General features: G+C 43.0%; 1 protein-coding gene across 1 annotated transcript; it reads left to right on the top strand.

Annotated features, from left to right (window-relative positions):
• Positions 1–1168: 1168 nt before the first annotated feature.
• usp36 (ubiquitin specific peptidase 36) lies at positions 1169–14776 on the top strand. The gene is made up of 20 exons (XM_080511018.1): positions 1169–1260; positions 4129–4394; positions 4486–4707; positions 5186–5296; positions 6789–6891; positions 6979–7046; positions 7721–7791; positions 7912–7994; positions 8119–8230; positions 8340–8480; positions 9529–9629; positions 9713–9851; positions 9942–10304; positions 10882–11109; positions 11506–11630; positions 11743–12396; positions 13162–13340; positions 13490–13678; positions 13762–13877; positions 13969–14776. The coding sequence occupies exons 2-20, from the start codon at positions 4142–4144 to the stop codon at positions 14098–14100; spliced, it is 3390 nt and encodes a 1129-aa protein (XP_080367144.1). The 5' UTR covers positions 1169–1260; positions 4129–4141; the 3' UTR covers positions 14101–14776.
• Positions 14777–22450: the final 7674 nt, after the last annotated feature.

Below are 22450 nucleotides of genomic sequence, written 5' to 3' on the forward strand. Positions count from 1 at the left end.
GTAATTATTCCACCTCATCAAATATGATAATTTCAGAGTTCTATATGGATTCAAGTACTTCCATATTCAGCTTCCTCAATCATTATTTGGAACTCCCTGTTAATCTGGACTCAGCGTTTTCGTTATCAAGACGAGTGATAATCTGCTGCTATCTAGTGGAGACCACAACATATTACATGCACCAATCCACGAGCCTGTTCAATATGTTACACCATTTGCACAATTGAGCTACATTAGCATGATATTCCTTTAGTCTTGTGCATTTTTAAACATATTTTCATACACAAAATCCAAATAATAATCGATGATGTTTATACTCCTGCAGAATTAAAGCAAATGAAAAACCCAAGAACATGTAGAACATGAGTAGAACATGTCAAACACGTTTTAGTTCAGGGGCCACACACAGCCCAGTTTCATCTTCAGTGGTCCAGACCAGTAAAATAGTGGCATAATAACCTTGATATTCAAAGCTTAATGTATTTCTTTGTTGTTGTGCAGCGTATACGTGACGGCAGGGTCTATATTTACACAAAGCCAAACAACTATTTCAGACAATGACGACAATCTCAACATGAAGCCAATTTGAATGAAAACCTGTTTTGCAAAATGTCCCAAAACCTTCCATCACTGCTGCGTCGTGCATGTTTTTACAAGCTCACTCTGACAGCATGGCTTTGAACAACAGCTACTGTATCATTCATGCATATCTCAGCTTGGGTTTCAGAGTGTTGCTTTGTGTCTTCTTCTCTTAAGAAACTTGATTTGGTGGCCGACTTAGAGCCACTTACTGGTGGGTTTTGGCCCACGGGCCTTATGTTTGACACCCCTAATGTAAAGGATTGTCCAGTGTGGATTTATCATATAAGTGAAGGGTTGAACATGTGAAGCATCCAGAGCAATGTGGAAGTAAATAGGTTTATTTCTCTTGAGACGCTTCGTTGCTGAGCGGATAAAAAAGGTTTTTCAGTGGTTTGTTGATATATTGAAAAATGATCGTGCAGATCTCCTCAATGGTAAACAGCGGTGGCTGGAAGTCACGTGTGCCTCCCTCCCGACACTCCGGCGTCATCACCAGTGGTTGGCTGAACCTTTCAGTTACAGCGACAACTGCACTTTGATTGGTTGTTGTTCCCAGTCACTCACACACTTGTCCCCGCCTCCTCATAATGCAGCATGGGCGAAAATACCAGACCCAGGAGCCTCGGCTGAGGACGCAGACACCGCTACTGTCACGTATTTTGGCCGATTGGACTAAAGGTGAGCAAAGCAGACGCTTGTGTCCACATACTGTTAAAATAGCGACGCGTTCCCAAGGCGGTGCCGTTGAGTTGGATGTGGCGAACGGCGCTTGTTAGCCACCTGGACGGTGCGATGCTAACCCACATTGCAGCACTGTGCGGACGGCTGGGAGCTCTCGCCACGTTAGGTTAGCTCGGAGGCTAATCCGCTGCTGTACTCCGCGAATAGAAATCCCTTCCAGTCAACAGTAATACCCGAACGGAAAGAAACGTGACATTCTGTAGATGTTTAGCACTTGAATTGGGACGTTTGGTGTAGAAACTTCACATCGTTCCTGTCGAAATTAGCCGTATCTGGAGCTAGCCAGCTAGCATGGAAGCTGTGGCGGCTGGCCTGTAGCGCTGGGGCTGCCCAGGCTGCTGCAAACTGCTCGGATCGGCAATTTAGAGTTATAATGGATTCAATCTGTTGACATTCGGTACTTAAGTGGCCGTTTAGACCAGAATACAATGGCGGGGTTGAAATAAGTGACAGCCACAGTGGCGATGCCTTCAAGTGATCCCGATAAAGTCGTTTTTTTTTCTTAATCAGTCAATATTTGCTAATTCATTCGCTCATTTGGCTTTTTTTTATGTTACTTGTTCACATCAACAACCATCTCACCTTGGCAACGCTGTCCATTCGATATTTAATGATCCAACAGTAGTTGTATCGCAGACACGTCTCTGATTTGATCAGGTCCGTTATCAACAATAAAGTTCTACCTTTCGCTATATGGCGCATTATGATTTATTACACACATTTAGCCTTCGTTTATCTTTACGTAGATCATCATCATTTAATAAAATGTCAAATTTGATCATTTTATAAAAGTCTTTATAGTGACCAGATTTTTTTTCTAGGCATTGAATGCATCATGCATATATTAAGCATGCCATTGTAAAATAGCCATCACTCCAACAGAGCTCATCACTTAGCTGTTACAAGTAAAAAAATGCTACTCTGTTCAGTCTGGCTACAGTCTTTTATATTTGCATATATGAAAACATGGACAACGTTGTTTCCAGATATATTGCTTGTTTTGTCACTCTGAAACCTGAAGCAAATTGTTAATTACGAACACTGATAAAATGTAGGAGTGGGGGTCACTAACGATGTGCCCTCAGAAATTGCTGCATTGTCTAATATATTGTTTCTTTGCTAGCTGAATGTCAAATGATATACAAGCCTGTAAATGATATAGGGACTACCAAATAACTAAAAATAAAGATTAGTAATTTCTTTCTGTGCAATTTTTTTTTATTGTTACCTGGTATTTCCGTTATTTCACTTGTTGCTTTATTTTACAGTCATTTTCACATGTATGGCTTTTATTCAATGTTTGTGTTCATATTGAGTGATAACTTATTCACAGTGACTTTACTTCAACTTGTTTAACAAGACAGCGGTCTTCACGAAACACCAGTGTCATTCCCATTGAAGAGAAATTAACTGCCAATTGGTTGGCAGCTAATGTAAGTCACAACACATAATGGAAATTAATTGTAGGTGACTAAATGTTTTCCGCAGTGATTGGTCGTTCACATAAAATGTCTGTCAGCCACCAAAAGGCATTAGCCTGTGTCATTTTAATTATGTGAGCTGGAGATTATGACAATTTTGCTTGTTCGAGTAGTCGCATGACAGGCATATATTAATATATTTAAATGTTGCACTTTAATTCACTGATACATATGTCTACTTGTCAATGGTAAACAGCTCGTACCACCTTATATATATATATATATAAATATATAAATAAAAAGGCAGGCTGATGTCATGGATGTTATCATTGCACACATCTGCCAGTGTTGCTGCCAACACAGACCAAAAGACAAGTGACTGGACCACATTCTGAATAAACGTGACATAATCTGCATAAACGAGTATGTTGTGGTCAGTATATCGGCGCAGCTGCTCACTCCAGCAGTTGCATCACTGCAGTTAGCCATTTCCCCATAGGCCGTGTCGTTCTTAGTTGCATTAGTATCAGCAGCATGTGAAGGTCAGCGTGCCCTTGTGCATACAATGCATGTTCAGCCCTCCTTCCCTCTCCGTGACGTCACTGCCCACTCTGATGAGCGCGTCTCTCGGGGAACTCTGTGCCTTTGGTGTTTCTGTGTGCTTACTGTATCATTGAGGTGATGCGATGCGCTCGCCTGCGCCAGGGTTTGTTGTGATTGGGACGCATCACTTGCATAAGTAAACTGAAGCGATAAGACATTGATCTGTTCACTCAGCAATGGAATTTTTTTGATGATGTTGAACTTGAAGTCCTTCATTGTGCTGATTTATTATCAACATTGAATGAGTGTATATTGGTGCTGTTTTTCTATGTTGCTACAGCAGGATAATGTTTATATTTGACCTCTTTATATTGCTTATTATCCTGATGAAATAATTTGGTGTTGGAACTGATTGGTAGAAAAACGAGAACATGGATTCAGACAATAAGTGGCTTGTGCAAATTTGAGCTGGCAGTTGACAGCAGCTGCCTACACCTCGTGTGCTCTAAATGATCCTCCTCGACTGTCTCATACCCCCCCCTGCTACCCTACGATACTAATGTCTGATGTCTTGCATAACTGTGGGGACAGCTGCCAAGATCCAGCCTGCTCCTCAGATGCTCTGTCACTATATCTCGTATGAGGCAACGTTAGGACTAGAGAGATGCACCAACACTAATTGACACTTCATTTATCACCCAAAAGGTGATGCCAGAGCATTTCATTTTTGGCCTATTTCCAGGTGCTTAAGATGTGTTGACATAATAGGAAAACGTGGAAAAGTAAAGAACAATATTTTTTGTAATGTGATCTTGACATACATTTTTCTGTTCCTTGACAGTGATGTTTCAACAATGCCGATAGTGGATAAACTCAAAGAGGCATTGAAACCAGGTCGAAAGGAGACGGGCGATGAGGGAGACCTTAACAAGCTGCTGGCGTCCTCGGCCAAGAAGGTCCTTTTGCAGAAAATCGAGTTTGAACCTGCCAGCAAGGGCTTTTCCTACCAGTTGGACAGCCTGAAGAACAAGTATGTGATCCTCAATCCTCGGAGTGAGGGCGCCACTGGGCAAAGGGCTCTCGAGCCCGCTCAAATAAAGAGGCAAGGTGAGGGACGTTCTGATATTTGCCACATTCACGTCTGGTGTTCTGTGTATTCTTTACAAATATCCCAGTACTCACTGTACTCCTCCTTCAGTGTCGGAGAATGTGGTTGGCGGGCAGAGCGATGGGATCCCGGCCCCGCAGAAGATGCTCTTTCCAGGGAACAAGCTCACCCTTAAGTGGGAGCGCGTGTACAGGGTGGGAGCCGGTCTCCACAACCTCGGGAACACTTGCTTCCTCAACTCCACAGTCCAGTGTCTCACCTACACCCCACCCCTCGCCAACTATTTACTCTCAAAGGAGCACAGCCGTGCCTGTGAGTAACTCGACCTTTCCTCTCCCTGCTCCCCTTTGACATTGTTGGTCTGACATATTCATCAAAATATCACGAAAACATCAGTCTGATCCTTTATGTTCTTTTGTAAAATGCACTAAAATATTATTGTGCAAGACTCAATTTGTATTTGTCACTCATTCACCACCATTAGTTGGTATTATTCTTAATTTTACTCCATTTATTAACAAAAACTTTGTTCTGCTGAGTTCACAATCAGTGTAAAAGAGGCAAAAAAATGCATTTGAATTACTCTTCGAACTTTTCCATAGTCATCAACCTGTGTTGTCACTTCTGTTGTTCTTGATTAATTTAATGTATGAAGACCTGATCCAAGATAAATGGCCACTTTCTTCTCTGATGCATTTCTGGTCGCATAATAGTAACAAATCTGTTTTTATGTGCATATGAAGTGACAGAGGTTTGGTAATTCACCCAGATTGTATTTGTTGTGTTTCAGGTCACCAGTCAGGCTTTTGTATGATTTGTGTGATGCAGAACCACATCATCCAAGCCTTTGCCAACACAGGCAACGCCATCAAGCCAGTCTCCTTCATCAGAGACCTAAAAAGTAAGAGCTCCTCCCTGCAGCACTGCATGACTGTGTCTGCTACTTTTCTTTTTCATGTGGGTTGTGGCCGGAGTTGCTGCTACCTGATTATTTTTTGTAAAGGGGGTTGAACAATGCCAGAAGGCACTGTGATGCAACACTCGGGAGTCCCGTGTGACTGCAGTACACAAGTGGAGTGGTGAGGCTGCAGACGGTGAAGGAATACCACTGTGACAGGAGAAATGAGGTGTTAGTTGCACCTTGGCTTGGTGAGAGAGTGTGCCGTAGCCTCATTGCACCCCGTCCTCTCCCTCCTTATGTACTGCTGCAATCATGTCTCCACCTCCCGTGACTCTTCTTCTGTGTCTCTCCTCCTCCCTCCCTCCCTCCCTCCTTTCCCAATGCCCTCTCCGTCTCCTTGTGACTGCGGGCCTAGAGGAGCAGCTTTAGCACAAAAATCTGAAGGCCACCTGCATTCTGTCTTTTCCACCATCGCTCAGAGACGTGCTACTTTCATTGAGTGGCTTCTCTTTCTATTCATTGATTTGGCGGCCTCCACTGCAGCTGTAATTGCCCGGCTACAGTCGCAATGTATTTTCAATAAATTAAATTTCAACATCTGTACGTCATCCTGAGCACGACCCCTAAAAAAATGACAGCTGTAGCAGCTCGTCATCACATAAAAATCGAGCGTCAGTAGATTGTGGAAATGCCTCTGGAGCTCACTACTGGGTTTTCACAAACAAAACAACAGTACAGCAGCGAGTCCTCCACAGAATTCATGTCTTCAAGATGTTGTCTCCCTCTCCTTGTGGAAGTGCCTGGGAGAGGTCATTAGTCGATGGTGTCTCATTGCTTTTTCCCCACTCTGCGGTGACTGTGTCGTAAAAGTGCAGGGATGCTATGCTGGGAATGTAGCGATGACCACATTATACTTCACCCCGCTCCTATCCTTCGCTTTTCAATCTGGGTGTAACAGAGGGGGGGCAAAGCATTTAGATCTGCATTAGCTTTAATGTGAGGGTTTTACTGTAAACGAGATGCCAGTTGGCTGGAGACACTTACAGACCTGCCGCCTGATGAAGCACTGGCGCTCGAGGTCAGCTGTAAGTACCTCTGAAAGTACTTTCTGAACGGGATGATACGTGGATAAACATCAGCTTCATTTGGGACACTGAACTGAGGATTTCAGATTTTTGAGTCTATTTTAGGGATATTTGTCACTGGAAGTTTGAGCACAAATTGCTCGCAGAACAAAGGATTGTTATTGATGCTGTTTGTTGCTGCTCAGCTCTTTGCTTTCCTCAAGAGTGTCTGACTTCGGCGGTAAACAGCTCTATAGTTTTCTCAAGATAAACAGCTAATATTGTTTTTCCTTCAGAATGATGTATGCCTCTTTTTGTCCTGTGTATAGCAGAGGAGTAAATATGCTAAAGCATCTAATTTAGTTAATGCACTCTGCTCTGAAGCTTTGTATTAGCATAAATCTTGCGTTTTATTTCGTCTCCCACAGAAATTGCCCGACATTTTCGCTTCGGCAGCCAAGAGGACGCCCATGAATTTCTGCGCTACACCATTGACGCCATGCAGAAAGCGTGTCTGAACGGATATCCCAAGTAAGGAGTCACACTCGCTGAATGGATTTGTTTTCACATGTCCTCTCTGACTATACGAATAAAACGTCCCTCTTGTTGTGCGTGCAGGCTTGACCGGCAGACCCAGGCCACGACACTGGTTCACCAGATCTTTGGAGGTTACCTCAGGTCAAGAGGTATCGACTTTATTTTATTTTTTTTCTCCCTCCTCTCCACAGTCAGGATAAATTGCCTTCAGTTCAGAGCTTTGGACTTCTATACATTTCTACATTACCTTCTTTCTGTGTTGCACTATTGATTTATTTCGGAGACCGTCTGAATTGGTGTCAACAAATATTGTTGTCATACATCTGCGGGTACTATACTGTATACATACAAACACCTACACACAGTCTGATTTACTTTTTTTCAAGTTATTCTCCCACAATCCACACGGAAACAATTTTAAGTTTAGGACCCAGTTCCAGTTGTTGATGTACATCTTTAATACGTCGTCAGTACCTTTCTAAAGGAAGTTCATCATTACACTCGTATAAACGCGTATTTCCAGCAATTACATTTTGCAGATCATCGTCAGGTTTGTTGAGAATCTCTGTTGTCAAGGTGTGTCGGATAAAGATGCGTCTCAATCTGCAGCTCTTTCAACTCCATGCTCTTAAAGTTACACCAATACATCTCGCACCTCTCTTCCCTACATTTCACAACCTGTAGTGGAATCCGTGCTTTTATCGGCTGTTTTGCTTTGTTTTTCTCTGTACTTAAGTAAATAATGGGAATATTTATTTTGACATCTGCCAAGTCGTATTCTTTCCACCAGATGAGTCAGATCTGTTTGTGTTTTGTCTTTCAGTGAAATGTTCTATCTGTAAAAGTGTGTCTGACACATATGACCCTTACCTGGACATCGCTGTTGAGATACGGGTATGACACACAAGAGCTGAATGTGGCCTTTGTTTGTATAGTAATATAGCAAAAATATTGCAGCTTGTAAATGCTTGTGCATTCGTAAATCCAACTAATTGCTCGGTTTTTGTCTCGCAGCAAGCAGCCAACATTGTGCGAGCTCTGGAGCTGTTTGTTAAGCCAGATGTGCTAAGTGGAGAAAACGCCTACATGTGTGCCAAGTAAGTTCCAGTTTGGTGGTCTGGCTACATCCAAATCCCGACAGCCATTTATTCTAAATAGGCGTCGAAGGACAATTGTTCTCATTACAGCTTTGCGCGTCTCTTTTCTGTTCTTGTTTCATAGGTGCAAAAAGAAAGTGCCGGCCACAAAGCGCTTCACAGTCCATCGAACATCTAATGTCCTGACCCTTTCACTGAAGAGGTTCGCCAACTTCAGCGGGGGGAAAATAACAAAGGTTAACCGAGGACTTTTACATTGTGAAGCATTTTGAAGGAACTGCTTCGAGCTGCAGTGTGTCTCATGTTTCTTTGTTGTTGTCGTTTTGGGGTTTCCCCCCCCCCCAGGATGTCGGATACCCCGAATTCCTCAACATCCGCCCCTACATGTCTCAAAGCTCAGGTGATCCTGTCATGTACGGCCTCTATGCTGTTCTGGTGCACTCTGGCTACAGTTGTCATGCTGGCCACTATTACTGCTATGTCAAGGTGAGGCGGCAGCCTGCATGTATTTGTTTTAATAAAACCAGTGAGATAAGGCCTGCTATGTTTCATACAAATGCAATAAGTTTGACAGTAAAATGTATTTAAATAAGTATTTATTCATATTTCTATATATGACAAAAGCAACTACAATTAGTTGCATAATAAATATATAAATTACAGTTGTATACTATATATAATAACAACGAGGTTTATACATATATACACATTTAAGTGTAATAATCCTACCGGTGTTTCAGTAATGATTAATTTAGAATAATGAGATACCTGTACTTATCACTAATCACGTTTATTTGATCACAATTTGTTGTACAGTATTTTGCAATATTGGTCAAGTTATTTCATGACAATACAATGTCTGAATATAGATATTGGGGGGGGGGGGGGGGTTTCACCTTGTATACTATCTATTTTATCCGTCTTTAATATGCACTTATATTTGCATGCCTATCGATCAGAATATATCTGTAAAAACATAATTAATGACATTTGACTTGGTTGTCCTTATTGATTCCCTTGTTTATATGGACTGTTCAGCATCTGTAACATTCAGTGGTAACAAGTAGTTGATTTCAATGTTGAACAATGTAGAACTGCTGAATTTTGTAGTAAAACTTTCCCCTGCTTGAGTCCAGGCATTCTCATCTATGTGGAGTTGACTTGTTTTGGTCACGTTTGTGTTTTCCCAACGTGTCCCAGTTTCCTCCTGTAGTCTACAAACATGTTTGAGATTACAATATATCGCACCTGTTGATGTGGTGTTGTTTTTTTTTCTTGATTTAGTTAAATTATTTCTAAGTCAGATCAGTTGGCCACCTCTGGATGAACTCTTTTTGTTGTCTTGGATGTTAAATTCATTCTCTATAGTTGTGGATCTTGCGTAAGCTTTATTTTACAGAACAAAGCAGCCTTGTTTCAGTATTCATAAACATCTTTACTATCGAGCCATAAGGGCATTTTGTGGTTGGTTGCTTCAATGTGGATTTTTATATATATATATATATATAATTATTTTTTTTATAAATTTTTTTAGGCAAGCAACGGGCAGTGGTACCAAATGAATGATTCAATGGTGCACTCGAGTAACATCAAAGTGGTCCTGAACCAGCAGGCGTATGTGCTTTTCTACCTGAGGTAAGACACTTGTGAGTGTTGCAAGACATCAAAACTGTTGTTTTCTGGGTGTTTTTATCAATAAACTGGTTCGCTTCTCGTAGGATCCCTGAAACCAAAAAGAATGCAGATGGGCAGACGGCCAAGCAGGGGATGTTGCATTCGGCGAAGAACAGCGCTTCATCTGAACAGATCAAGCGGGCCAACCTCAACGGGCCTCTGTCCTCCCCGCAGGTCGCCAAGGTCCGAGAAAAGTGGATGTTGACAGATGTTTGCGAAGTTAACAACTCGTGTGAAATATGATTTGGATATCAACTCAATTCCTCTCAACAGAAACTGGAGCCTGCGCAGCTGCGTAAGATCCAGTCTATGGATGGTGGGTTGGGTTTGCCCGTCTCCAGGAACGGCGTCGGCGCTGCTCAACAGCCCCGAATTTCCAATTGGACGACCTCCTCCAACGGTCCGCCCAAGCTGCCGGGCGGCCCCGCGGTCATCGAGGAGCCTTTCAAGAAGCTGAAGAAGCCGTCGCCCCAGAGCCAGGCGCAGTCGCGCAGCAGCACCCCGACCCCCTCCAACAACGGGGTCAACAGGACGGAGGGCGACAAGAAACCAGGAGGAGAGGGCAGAGGCATGGCAGCGTCTACCTCAATCAAGTCTTTGTCTGACTCTTCCTCTGCTGACACCACAGAATCCAAGGTACAGTACCGCCGTTCAAGCCCTGCTTCAAGCATGTGTTGGGTATTTTCTGTGGGTACAACGTGTTGTGGTGTGGATGGCCATTAAAACTTATTTTAATTCTCCTTTATAAACTATACATCAACAGATAACTTCACATTATGCGTCATCACTTGAGTTTCAAGTCACGGACAGGTGAACCGAAAGCCAACAAAGGTTTAATAGGGTGAAATCTGGGGTGTTGAACATCACATCCATCATGGAAATTAAAGTGATTGCCGTTAACTCTGTTCTAAATATTTCTTAGGGGTGAAACTCGATGTGTTTTTCAGTATTGATTATTGGTATGACTGATCTGATGCTTTTTATGAAGCAGCTGTTGGAGCCACACATTTCTTCAGGATTTTTCATAAGCAATTAAAACAACTTTTTAGAGATGCATTTGTCCTCGTTTTGTCCCCTCCCCCCAAAAAACTACAAATATATCTCCAGTCTTCTCAGTTTAAATGTTTGTTTTGTAAAATATTTGAGATTCATGACATGAAGTTTGGTTGTCATGCATACACAAAAGCAATAAACTCCCATCGTTTCTGCTCAGGACTCTGTTGGTCCCAAAAGTGCGCCGGTGGGAGAAACCCCATCCACTCCTCGGAAAGGCTCCTCCAATGGCGTGGCGTCTCCGGCCAGGACCGTGGAGCGCTCTCAGAGCACAGAGGAGCCGAAGACGGCCAAAGTGAAACCCCCGGCCCTGAACAACATCTCATCTGAAGCCACCAGCACCATGTCGCCGCCGCCCGCCAAGAAACTCGCCCTGTCAGCCAAGAAGGTGAGCGCCGGTCGTAGCCGCCCCGTCGCCTCCCTCTGTGGTGACACTTTGCGAATCACAAATTTCAACCGTTTTCTACGCAAATCTGTTTTTTTTTTTTTTTTCCTGCTCAGTGTGATGTTACTTCTCCAGCGTACCTGTCTAATCAACCACATGTTTGCACTTGTTTAGAGTTTGTCTTCTTTTCCTTTAGTTTGTTCTTTTTTTCTAACCATTTCTAATTCTTCTCTGCCATACCCTTTCCTCTTTGTTTTCTCCCTCCATCTTTCCCTACCAACCCCTTTGATTGACCCTTTTTTCCTCCTCCTTCTTATTATTACTCTCTTCCTTATTTTTGTCACACTCATGGCTATTTTTTTTAGACCACCAAGTTTTTATTTATGTCGATAACTGCAGGCGCACAATCGGAGTCGGAGCAGCATTGATGTTCTGCCCCGTTTGCCCCGCCAGCTGTCTAATGACCACACGCATCAAAATCAACTTAACTCCTTCACCTTTGCCCCAGCTACTCACACTCACAGGTATGAGACATGTCCAAGGAAAACGAGTGTCAAATGCAGAGCTCATTGATTCATTATCAGGACCTGAAGGACACTGTTCATCCAGATGTTCTTTTTCTTGTTGTCTCGATAGAGCCGGTCCATTCCATTCACCTCCAGTTCAGTCATCAACAGTCAAACACTCGAGTGAGTCATTCAAACCGCAGAGTCCTCAGAAACGGCCCTTTCTGTCCACGCCGCAAAAACCAAACTCCAGCCTTTCTCCCAAAACCAACGGACACAGCTGCCTCGGCCAAAAGACCCCGAACAATCTGAACTCCGTCGACACCGAAAACCCTCCTTCCGCCGAGAAACTCGGTAAGAAGAAGAAAAAGAAGCGACGGCATTCTGAGGTGGAGGGAGAACAAGAGGCAGTCGTCCTCCCGGCTCCCGCGACGCCGCCCACCGTCGTGGAGCTCGCCATCGAGAAGAAACGCAAGAAGAAGAAGAAAAAGCGCAAGCGGGAGAATGAGGATGGAGAGAAGAAGGTGGAGCGAGGGTGCGTCCAATCCCATCTAGACGCGTCGAACCACGAGGAGGATTGGTGTCAGGGCGGCGTGTGGAGTCTGACGTCTCATTCGGACGCAGGGCGGGCGTCTGCCTCGACTCCAACACGGCGTGAGGCACATGAGAAAGAACACGAAAGGGACTCTTTGTTGACGAAGAAGAAGAAGAAGAAAAAGAAGAAGGTGATTCATCTTAGTGAGGCTCTGCTTGACACGAGTTCTGCATGCTCTGCATCAGAAAGGTGGGCTGTAGTTCATCATTTACTTTTTGGCATGAATGTTTTTTTAATGATTCACCAAATTAAAAATTTTAAATTTTTGAACGATGGCTAAACTTTGTGTTTCAAACAGATCAAAGTTGACAAATAAGTGCCAACATGTGAAGACTGAATTAATCCGAACAATATATTGAAAATGTATAAAAGTTTCAAATATTTTTGACATGCTTGTTCAAGCAAGGTTTTCCATGTTTCCTTTTCATCTGGGGGGGAAAAAAAATCTATGACTTGTGATTTATCAGCTCCTAATGTGACTGAATGTCATCACTTCTGTAGTTGCTTCTCAAACGGCTGTTGTGCAAATGGCAAAATCTTCCTCTTGAAGTTTAAAAACTTCCCAAAAAAAAAAAGTTCTACAAGCTGAGTAATTGTGAAGCTCCTCTGGAATGAGAAGCTCCGTTGCAGATTCTAATAGTTTCATGGCAGCTCCATTAAGGCCAGAAGTGAATTGCGTCTTGCCTCTGTCATATTCTGCATCCTTTGCATTTCTTCTGATCTGTTCCTTTTCAGATCGTGCACTCGTCTTTGTTTTGTTCAACACCAGCTTATCTGAATCTGCACACAAACCAACTTTCAATAATAATTTTAAAAAAAACTGGACGTAGCCATCGTTCTGCAGACTGATAAGGCCTTTGTTTTTATTAGTCAGCGCTTCATAAATAATGTATTATCAGATGCTCGATCCATATTTACAATCTGAGGCCTCTGCTGTTTTCTCTCTACCGACAGCACTTCTACGGTGAAGGCCGCGGAGATTCAGAGTGATGCAGGAGATTTGACCGTGCTGAAAAAGAAGCTGAAGAAGAAGAGGCTAAAAGAGGAGCGCAAGCACTGTGTGGACTCTGAGCCTGAAGCAGCAGAGCCTCCTCCCGGAAAGATCCCAGCAGAGAGCCACAAACTGAGCACAGGTATGAGTGAGGGCTCGTTATCAAGCTTGTCCGGGAACGTTCAATGTTCAGTTTTCCATCTCGGTGTGTAGTTATGTGACCGTTTCACCAATTTGTGTTTGTTAGTGACTATTTCCGGGTTGTTTTTTTTTTTCGCCTCCCAACCTCAGCCCCAGTGGTCGTGTGGGACAGCCAAGTGAAGGACGGCTACAAGCGCAGCCAGGCGCCGGCGGCTGATGGAGGTGCGTCCGGAGACGCTCCGGCCCGCACTGCTCCCGCGTCGTGGGATGGTAAAAAGACGAGCAGTGTGGTGGAAGAGCTGCTCAAGAACTCCACTGATAAAGCTTATGGAGCCAAAGGTGAGTGTGCTGAGTGACGCTCCCCTCGCTGTGCTTTGATTCGAGAGCGCGGAACTTTAAATGTCTGTCGTTTCTCCACTCAGTCCTCAGTTGGGATGGTGAGATCTCTGCTATCAGCAAAGACGCCATCGAACACGTCCGCGTTGCCCAGAGAGACACTGTGATCGACGAGTGGGATGAAGAATTTGACATGGGAAAGGTGAGGGAAAAACTCGACGTGAATGCCGTAATACAGCAAGCACGTAATCCAAAGACCTAATTATAACGGGCCACATTTCGATACTGTCCAGGTGAAGAAAATAAAGAACTATAAGCGAGAGAAGTGGAGAAGTGGCAGCAGCATCTTCCAGAAGATCCAGGACAGGCGGAACAAGTGGTCTGTGACTCCCGGAGGCAAGAGAGTTTTTGGAGGCCGCCGCTGAAATGAGGACAACAATACTTGTATACCAAACTGCTCCATTTACCCCCACCCCCCACCCCCCACCCCCCTTTAGTATGTGCTTCAATTCAGGAAGAATATTAATGAGGAAAATCAGCACAGCAAAATGCACCTTTTAAATTTAATGTAATGGGTGTGAAATTTCTTACTAATTGGCCAACAGCATTCAACCTTTCAAAATAAACCTCATTTAACTCCAAATGCCATTTTAAGTGCATGAAATGTCTGGGCTTTTTTTTTTTTTTTTTTTTTTTTTAATGGAAGACCTTGAAATGCTCGCTTAGTAAAGTTGCTTAATGTGTTCACATCCTCTCCAAGCTTCTCTAATTGCCCTGACAATTTGCTACTCCGTGAAATGAATTATACCATATCTGTACGCTGCTCTCGCAGCCATAAGGGCTCTGTGTGTCAAGATATTTTAAAACAAATCGAACCTCTTTCTTTTAACCCTTATTTTTAAAAATATAAACTGATTCAATACCAAAATATAAAACTCCAAAACATATATTTTCCTTAAAGATTGTATTATTTTAGATTTCTTTTTTTAGCTTTTTTTTTTTTTTTTTTTTTTTGCTGTGCCACATGTTTGTAAGGACCAAATTTTACCTGCGTAACGTCGGTGAAATTGTGGTTTAATTTGCATGTTCCTATCGGCTCGAATAATCATCGCTTATCCTTTTTTTTTTTTTTTGTTATTTTGTGTTTGTTACTTAAAAGTTCAGTGATCGCAGATTCACTGTTTTTTACATGTGAGACCACGAAAGGCTTTAGTGTTCTGTAACAAAAACAACAGTTGTTAATGAAGATTACACCAGATGCTTTTTGGTTTCTTTGTGTTCCTGTGTTTACACTCTTATTGCTGTGTTTGCGGACTACATGGGGATTTCATTTCTTTTCTTTTTTTTTTTTTTTCCCCCCTTAAAGGGACTGGGGCGGGAACAGTTATTTTTCTACCGTGCAGCTCTTGGATGATGTAACTTATCTCGTTCTCATTGTTCAGTCAGAAATGCTCGTTCTGCAGCTCGGACCCACCGTAAACTGTTGTTTTGAACTAAGAGTTACATTCTCTACTTCAGGCAGTGTGTTAGAATGGGACTGCCACATGTTCGAGAACGCCCCCCCCCCCTGCATCTTATAACTCTATGCAATTATCTGACGCTCACTCTGGTCACCAAGAAACTGGGCTGAGACTCAGGAACCCAGACGTCCTGTATCCCATCTCCCATTTCTTCATCAAACCTCGTCTCATATCGGAGTGGTACCTCCCTCTGGACCACCATGTTGCATCGTGTACATCTTGTAGAAACTGTTTTATACAAAGTATTTCAGGTGTGGAAACTATGGGATCACCTTGCACCAACAGATGCGTAGAGCAACTTGACATTGTAACAAAACGCTTCGCCGGCGTAGAAGACTGTACAGTCCATCTTGTGCTACCCCGTGTTTCCCTCTTGACGCTGTAAAGATTTGCCCATGCATTTCTTTTCATTCTAGAGATGTTGCCTTGAATTGGCTATTTAAAAAAAAAAAAAAAAAAAAGTATAGGATTTAATGTTAAATATATAATTTAAAAGAAGAAAAGAGGTCTTTATTGTGCTACTAATACTCGGATTAGTCGGTGGCTGTTAACTTGAGAATTTATCTGCAAATGTGTGTGTTCATATGTGCATAAGAGAGTTGTCTGTTTCCCCGCGGGAACTTTCCTACGTCACTAGTGTGTACAGTGCAAGAGAGGCTTCGGCAGGCTAATTTCCATTAAGACACGTTCATCTGCTGTGAAATCGAGGTCGGGTGCGACTCTGACTGACACAAAGGAGCATTTTCCAGAGTGAATGGACTTTCCACATGTTTGCATTGATGGTTCTATATTTTGCACCACCTTTTCTGACCGGGCTGGAGTGCTTTCATAATGAAAGTAGCTCCTACCACATAATAGTTAACTGAAAAGGTGCAATAAAGTTGTGACTTTTGTGAACTGATTGTGTCGGTTGCGTTTTCTCCTGCTTCCTCGCCCTCCTGAGATACATTATGGTATACACTGCTTTATTTTTATTTATTTTTTTAACCACAATAGATTTTAAAAGTATTAGGTATTTATTGTTGGGAAGCTTGGATAAGAAGTCTTCAATGAGGCAATAGATAGGTGTTGAGTTAAAAACTAGAATGTCATGGATAAACTTAAGATTAAGGCCTTGTTTGACAAAATGTGAAACAAAGTAGAAAAGGAGGTTTGACATTCAGTCGATCTCCAGCTGGAACTAACAATGTTTTGATTTAATTCAATTACTTTAAAACTGAGGGATTTTTTTTTTCTCTCTTGCGGTTTCATGTCATTACCTGACTGGTGAAAAGCACTAAAATAGCTACAGCGCCAGCCTTTCATTACATGACAGGTAGACATGTCGCAAACATGGTGGGGTTCTTGCTTTTGCATTTACTGAATTTGCTCGCTTGATAAGTTTTTGTGTCGGTGATCCAAATCAGATCTATTTATTGTACTGACTGGGCACTGAATATATCTTCACAGTTTGAATCACATTTCACTGAGGAAACACACTGCAGAACGTAAGAACTTGACTGATGAACAGTAAAGCTTTCCTCACAAACAAATACATTTGTCATCACTTAAGCATCTTTGCACAGTAAATTACATATATTTGCATATATTTTTAAAGTAGGAGTATTGAGTCTCAGGTTGCACATCCAGTCTCACTCCAAGTTGTAGTTTCTGATTAAATATTGTATTTTCTGAAATTTTTACAATTAATATAACTTGTTGGGATGCATAAGCTATAAAAAGCAGAAAACGACTTTAAATTTGAAAACCTTGTCAGTCTTTACATATAGTCTTCACCTCATAGTTCTTCACCAAAGCTTTTTTTTTTTAATAATTCAAATTTATGTTGATTAACAAATTTGGTATTTGAGACCCCTTTTTTTTTTCTTTACAACTAATCATTTCAACTTAAAATGCAATGTTTTTGCGTTATTGGTTCAGAAAAGTTTCAACTTTACACAACAGGAACTGATGTAAGTTTCCTGTAGTTCCAGTAATAGGTGCTGTTGTTATGTAATAAAAACAATAACAAATACGGAGTACGCTATAAACTTTGAAGCTTTAAACTGCCTTTCTTTGTTGTTTTGGTCCACCAGTATCAGCCAGATACTTAGATCCAGACGACCATGTCGTAAAAGTTTAATTTATTGGACAAAGGCTGTCCAATTCAAGAGTGAACAGCACACCTCGCATTCACCATTGAGTAGCTCCTTCTCATGCCTGCGCAGAACTATTTACTATGATCGTAACATGCATGTGTGGTGTTTTTCTTAAAGTTGCGATTTCCTCTATTTATACAGAGCTGGGGTGATTTCAAAAAGTTGCATTCTCCCTTGTTTTGATGGAGACGGAGTGAGAGTGTTTTCAAAAAGTTGCATTTTGAGTGTGAATACACACCTAAAATGCAACGAAAGCTTTCCGATTTTACCCGAAAACGTTGTAATAACCTGGCACCTGTTTAATTTTTTTTTATCCTGATTAATACAAAATGAAAGAAGGGGAAAAAAACTCTGCTAAATAAAGAAACTGTCATCTGAAACTGTCTGGTGCCCTACTGGCCCCACACTTTGAGCGCCACTGAAGTATTATAAGTAGTATAAGTATTTATTTAAAGTTGCGTCGTGACGTCATCCGCACGGGTGGGCGGGGCCAGCATGTACACTTCACCGGATGCACAGCGGCGACCGGCCGACACCGACACCGACACCGACACCGACACCGACACACGCTCACACGCCGGGGACTGAAATCAAGACGGCAACAAGCGGAGGAGAAGCGCGTTTCGAGGAGAACCTTCGAGAGGCGTGAAGTGGCAAGTGGGAGGAGAACCGAGGAGAGCAGGAGAGGAGCGGACAGGCTATCCGGACCGCTGCGGGCGCTCGGTGAGAGACATCCCCCGGACGGTGACGCCTGCAGCAGCATCAGGACCGCCGGGATGGAAGGGGAGCATCATCACGGCTCGTCCCCAAAACACGGTTTGACTTTTTTTTTTTTAAGCTCCGCTGTGACCTGAGCACAAGCTGCTGCTGTTATTCTGTCACAATGACAGCACAACTTCACCAACTTCAGCATCATGAATTATTAAGCATCATCTGCAGCTGTGACAGTAATGTGGGAAAAGAAATCCAACCGGAAAAGACGTCCCCCCCCCAAAAAAAAAAGAAAAGAAAGAAAGTTCAATCTCTCAAGGGAATTCGCATAATGTGATTTATTTTGACATACATCGGCTGACTCACTTTTACTTCCTAATAAAACTGACCTCGTCTTATTCGGGAAACTCTTTGGTGACTTCATGTATAGGGTGAACTGATGATGTCAGGCCACAATGAGCAAGCCGATGGCTTAGCTCAGGCTATGATGGAGGCTTGATTTCAATTATTTAGCAGTTTAGATTTTTTTTTTTCTGGGAGCTTAATGCATCTCAAAATAGATCCTCCAGCAATGGCCTCATTGCCAGAAATCAAGTGATGCACTGTTGAGTAGAGGCAGGCGCGGTCCTCCACTTCTGTTTCCCACAATATTCTAAACAGTTTCATGTTTGAAAAGTGTTTGATTCATACTTCCGTACAATTGATTGAACTCCTGGCAAATAAGCATTCTGCACACGGTGGTGAATTGGAGCCATGCAGCCTGTTTTCCCTCAGTGCCAAAACAGGATAATCATATTTATCTGCGGGCGTCTCGCCCTGTCAATGCTTTCCTGTTTGCAGTGTGGCTGATAATTATGTAATTATCTGCTAATGTGTGAGGCACAGGAGAGGAGACATTCTCAAGCTTCCAGAGCATTCAGAGAGCGCTCTCCCTGTCCCTGACACCCCCTCAGTCAAACGTGGAGCTGAATGAGTAAGTGCAAGTCATATCATCTCTTCTCTGCCTGAGCAGAAGACTGTTGAGAATAATTGAAGTCTGAGGAGGAGAGAGGGATCGAGGTAATCCATCGGCTGTCAGGACTCTTTGCACTTTAGTTTATTATTAATGCAGACTTATGCAACCCAAGTGTTACATTTGAGTGGAGGGCTTGGAATTCCTCTGAGGATAATCTGTGAGTTTTATAACCTCGTAGCAATATAGATGGTTGCAGTCATTCTCCAAAATTTTTGACAGGATTATCACACTGTGCTTTTCGCTCTGTTTCAGTGATGCTGCTCTAACCTTTCTATCTCGGGATTTGACTGGGTGTGGTTCTGTTTCAAGACTCACTTCAAAGGCCTTCAGATGCAGGGTGTCAGGAAGGCTCTGTTTTATCTTTTTTTGCTTCATGTTTTTTTTTTTTTTTTTTTGGGAGGGGGGGACTTTGCCATCTCCCTGCACTTGTCAGTGCAGCTAAGTTTTGCTTTGCATGAAGACATGTGCACACACACACACACACAAAGGAAACAGAGCCAGTGTTCATAGGCGTGGTGCCATACAGTGACAGGTACGTGTGGTTGCTGTGGTTATATTTGCCGTCTCTTTCCCTCCACCTCTCGCTTTGAACCCTCCTCTTTGCATAACTGATCGACTTGCGAGAAATACGACACTTCTACTGGCCTTAATATGATGTTTTCCGGCTGTCACTCTCCATTCATGTGAGGATGACAGAAGGTTTACTCCAGCTCTGAGCTCCTCTCATGTTCAAAGCACACTCAGACTGTCACAGCAGCAGCAGCGACTAAATCTCAGCGGACCTATTCAACATATCACATTCCAAAGACAAAATAGTGACATGAAAATAGAAAAGAAATGCTGAGAAAATGTTAATTTTCTATTTTTGCTGCTGCTCTTCTTCATTACCTAAGCTCCCACTGCATGTGTAAACCTGATTATTTAGCTTCCATGTTTTAGACTAATTGATGATAAGCACCTTCTCATGTATCAGTCTGGGGTCACACAAAGCAGGCAAACGCAGGTCATTAATGGTTTGAGGCACTATGCAATTAGTGGCACAGTCTGAAAACAGTGCTGTCAACTGCATTCGGTCTATAGAAGTGGTTGGTGTTTTCAGGCGAGTTGCAGCGGCTGCCCCCACCCAACCAGTTGTTAGTCAGCAGGGGTGCTGCTAACATTAGTCTGCTATGTAGGAGTTCCACCAACACAGAGCCCTGACAAAGCTGTTGATTCATATCCAGTCTTGTTTCCTCTCAGCCAACAGACAACTCCTCAACTTGCCTGACTGGCCACATGATTATGATTGATCTACAGTCAGCAAATGCTCACTTTTATTTGAACTTTTTCTTTTTTTTTTGGACAATTCGTCTGTGAGCCCTCTTGTTGTTGTTGTTGTTGTTGCAAGCTTTGTCCACCTGGTGGCGTGTACTGCTCAAGGAAGAATGTGGACGCAGTCTCGTTCAAGGCCAGATCTTCTGCAGTATACATCAAACATCACTGCACATTATGCATCAGGAACCAGAACCAGAGCTCGGCCACTCGTCTTTGATAATATTTGACTTTTCATACTGATTGGGATGACTATTAATTACACAATTTTACCAGTTTATTATATACATTACAAATATATTAGCACCCAAAGCCCCAAACGTTGAACATCTGCACCCAATATTGCACCAGGGTCAGGGTTATCTCTATGAGCTGATTTACACGATGCGATCAAGTGAAATTAATAGGGAGCACTAGTTTCTTTAAAGTTTGGAAAATGTCTTGCACAAGAACTCTTGCAAAACACTGCAAAAAAATGTGAATGGAGAAACAAAAAGATGTTTGCAAGGCAATGGTGTTTAATTTATTCCAGATTTCAGTTCAGGGCCCAATTTGGATCTCAAAGGGTTCAGACAAACACAAACGTGACACAAAAGCCTTTGTTCAAATATCTTCAGAAATCATTTGCATATTGTCAAACATTTTCAAACAAACTATCTGTCTGTCTATCTTACCGATACTGCCCTACCTCTCGTTGCCCCTCCCTCCCTATGCTCCCTTATTGCTCAGTGGCTTGCTGATGTTGTCATTCACACAGGTAATGTGGAGTGAAGCAGAGTTGCAGGGAGAAACATTTTTGCTGACTTCACTGTGTGCTCTGCTGCTGTTCCTCTGGTGACAGGGTGGTTCCTCGGGGTGATGTGCAGTTGCAGCATTTAAAGAAGCCATGACTGACTTTGCAGTTCATGCAGGGGTCATCCTGAAGCAAACGGAGGGCTGGGTGGGCCTCTGGCAGTGTGCCGGCCAATGCTGCTTGCTCCAGAGTAATGTCATCGCCACTCGAACTCTGCAAATGCAGCAGTTTTGGGGATTCGGTGACTTACCATCCAGTCTGAGCTGCTGACGCGGAGGCCTGCGATGGCAACTTGTTTGACAGACCGGGCAGTTATGGAGAGTGAATTCATGACTGAGCTCATGATGAAGCTGCTGATAAACAGTAACAACGACTGTGTCACTGACATGCAACATAATTCAAATGGCCAGGTGGAGCTACACCAGTGTAAGATGAGGTGAAAATCCCAGATTGGAATCAACCATTTCTAAGTTTGTTCCTTGGCTTCAAGACCCCAAAAGTGGGCCTGTGTCATGGAGAACAACCCTGGGTAAGTGTGAAAATGATCTAATCAAAACAAATGGATCGCGGCATTTTTTGCCCAGGAGCAAATCATTTCTTCTACCCTGTTGCTAAGCAACAATGAAATCTTGATTTTTTTATGTACAAGGCTTTTGCGCCCCCCCAAAAAAAGATGAGTGGTTAAAAGCAACAGAGGATGGAGACGGGTTCGGCTCAACATCTGCACTCGACAAAACGAAAATGCAAAGCATGTCATCGTTTTCATTGACACTAATGGAATCCCTATTAATAAGGCCACGTAGTTGTGGTTTTCAGGACGCAGTTCTGCTTTCAAGTTTGACAAGGTCATCTGGCTGCAGAAAAAAGTTGTAAATGAATTTGTATCATTTACCCTGCTTTTCCACTAGTGTGTGCAATCTGCTAGGCCAAGTAACACCGGCTGGAATTAGCATGTAAAGCAGCAACAGAGTGCAAGTGAGAGAGCGAGAGAGAAGTGGAAATGGAAAGAGAGAGAGAGCAGAGGAGGATGGAGGGAGGTTGAGGCACCGGCACAAAAGGGGAAGAGAGAGAGAAAGCAGAAGTGATTTCATAGTCCGACCAAGTTGCACATTCACATTGAAAGGGAAGAGAAAGTGGGTGAGTGGGAGAGCGGAGCCGCCATTAGCCTGGTGGATTAGGTGGAGCGGCTGGAGTTTCTCTGTGGACCCGGAGCTCAGAGTGATTGTCAGCAGCAGCCGTGGGAAGCCCCGGGACTCACTCCACAACTTCCCTCTCCCTCCATCGGAA

This window comes from Blennius ocellaris, assembly GCF_963422515.1.
Source record: "Blennius ocellaris genome assembly, chromosome: 16".
NCBI classification, from domain to species: Eukaryota; Metazoa; Chordata; class Actinopteri; order Blenniiformes; family Blenniidae; genus Blennius; species Blennius ocellaris.

Bases quoted from the DNA above. Each gene is read 5' to 3' on its own strand.
- usp36 (XM_080511018.1), top strand. From the start codon at position 4,142: ATGCCGATAGTGGATAAACTCAAAGAGGCATTGAAACCAGGTCGAAAG. The intron at 4,395-4,485 runs GTGAGGGACGTT...CTCCTCCTTCAG, and splicing joins CGCTCAAATAAAGAGGCAAG to TGTCGGAGAATGTGGTTGGC. The intron at 12,397-13,161 runs GTGGGCTGTAGT...CTCTACCGACAG, and splicing joins GCATGCTCTGCATCAGAAAG to CACTTCTACGGTGAAGGCCG.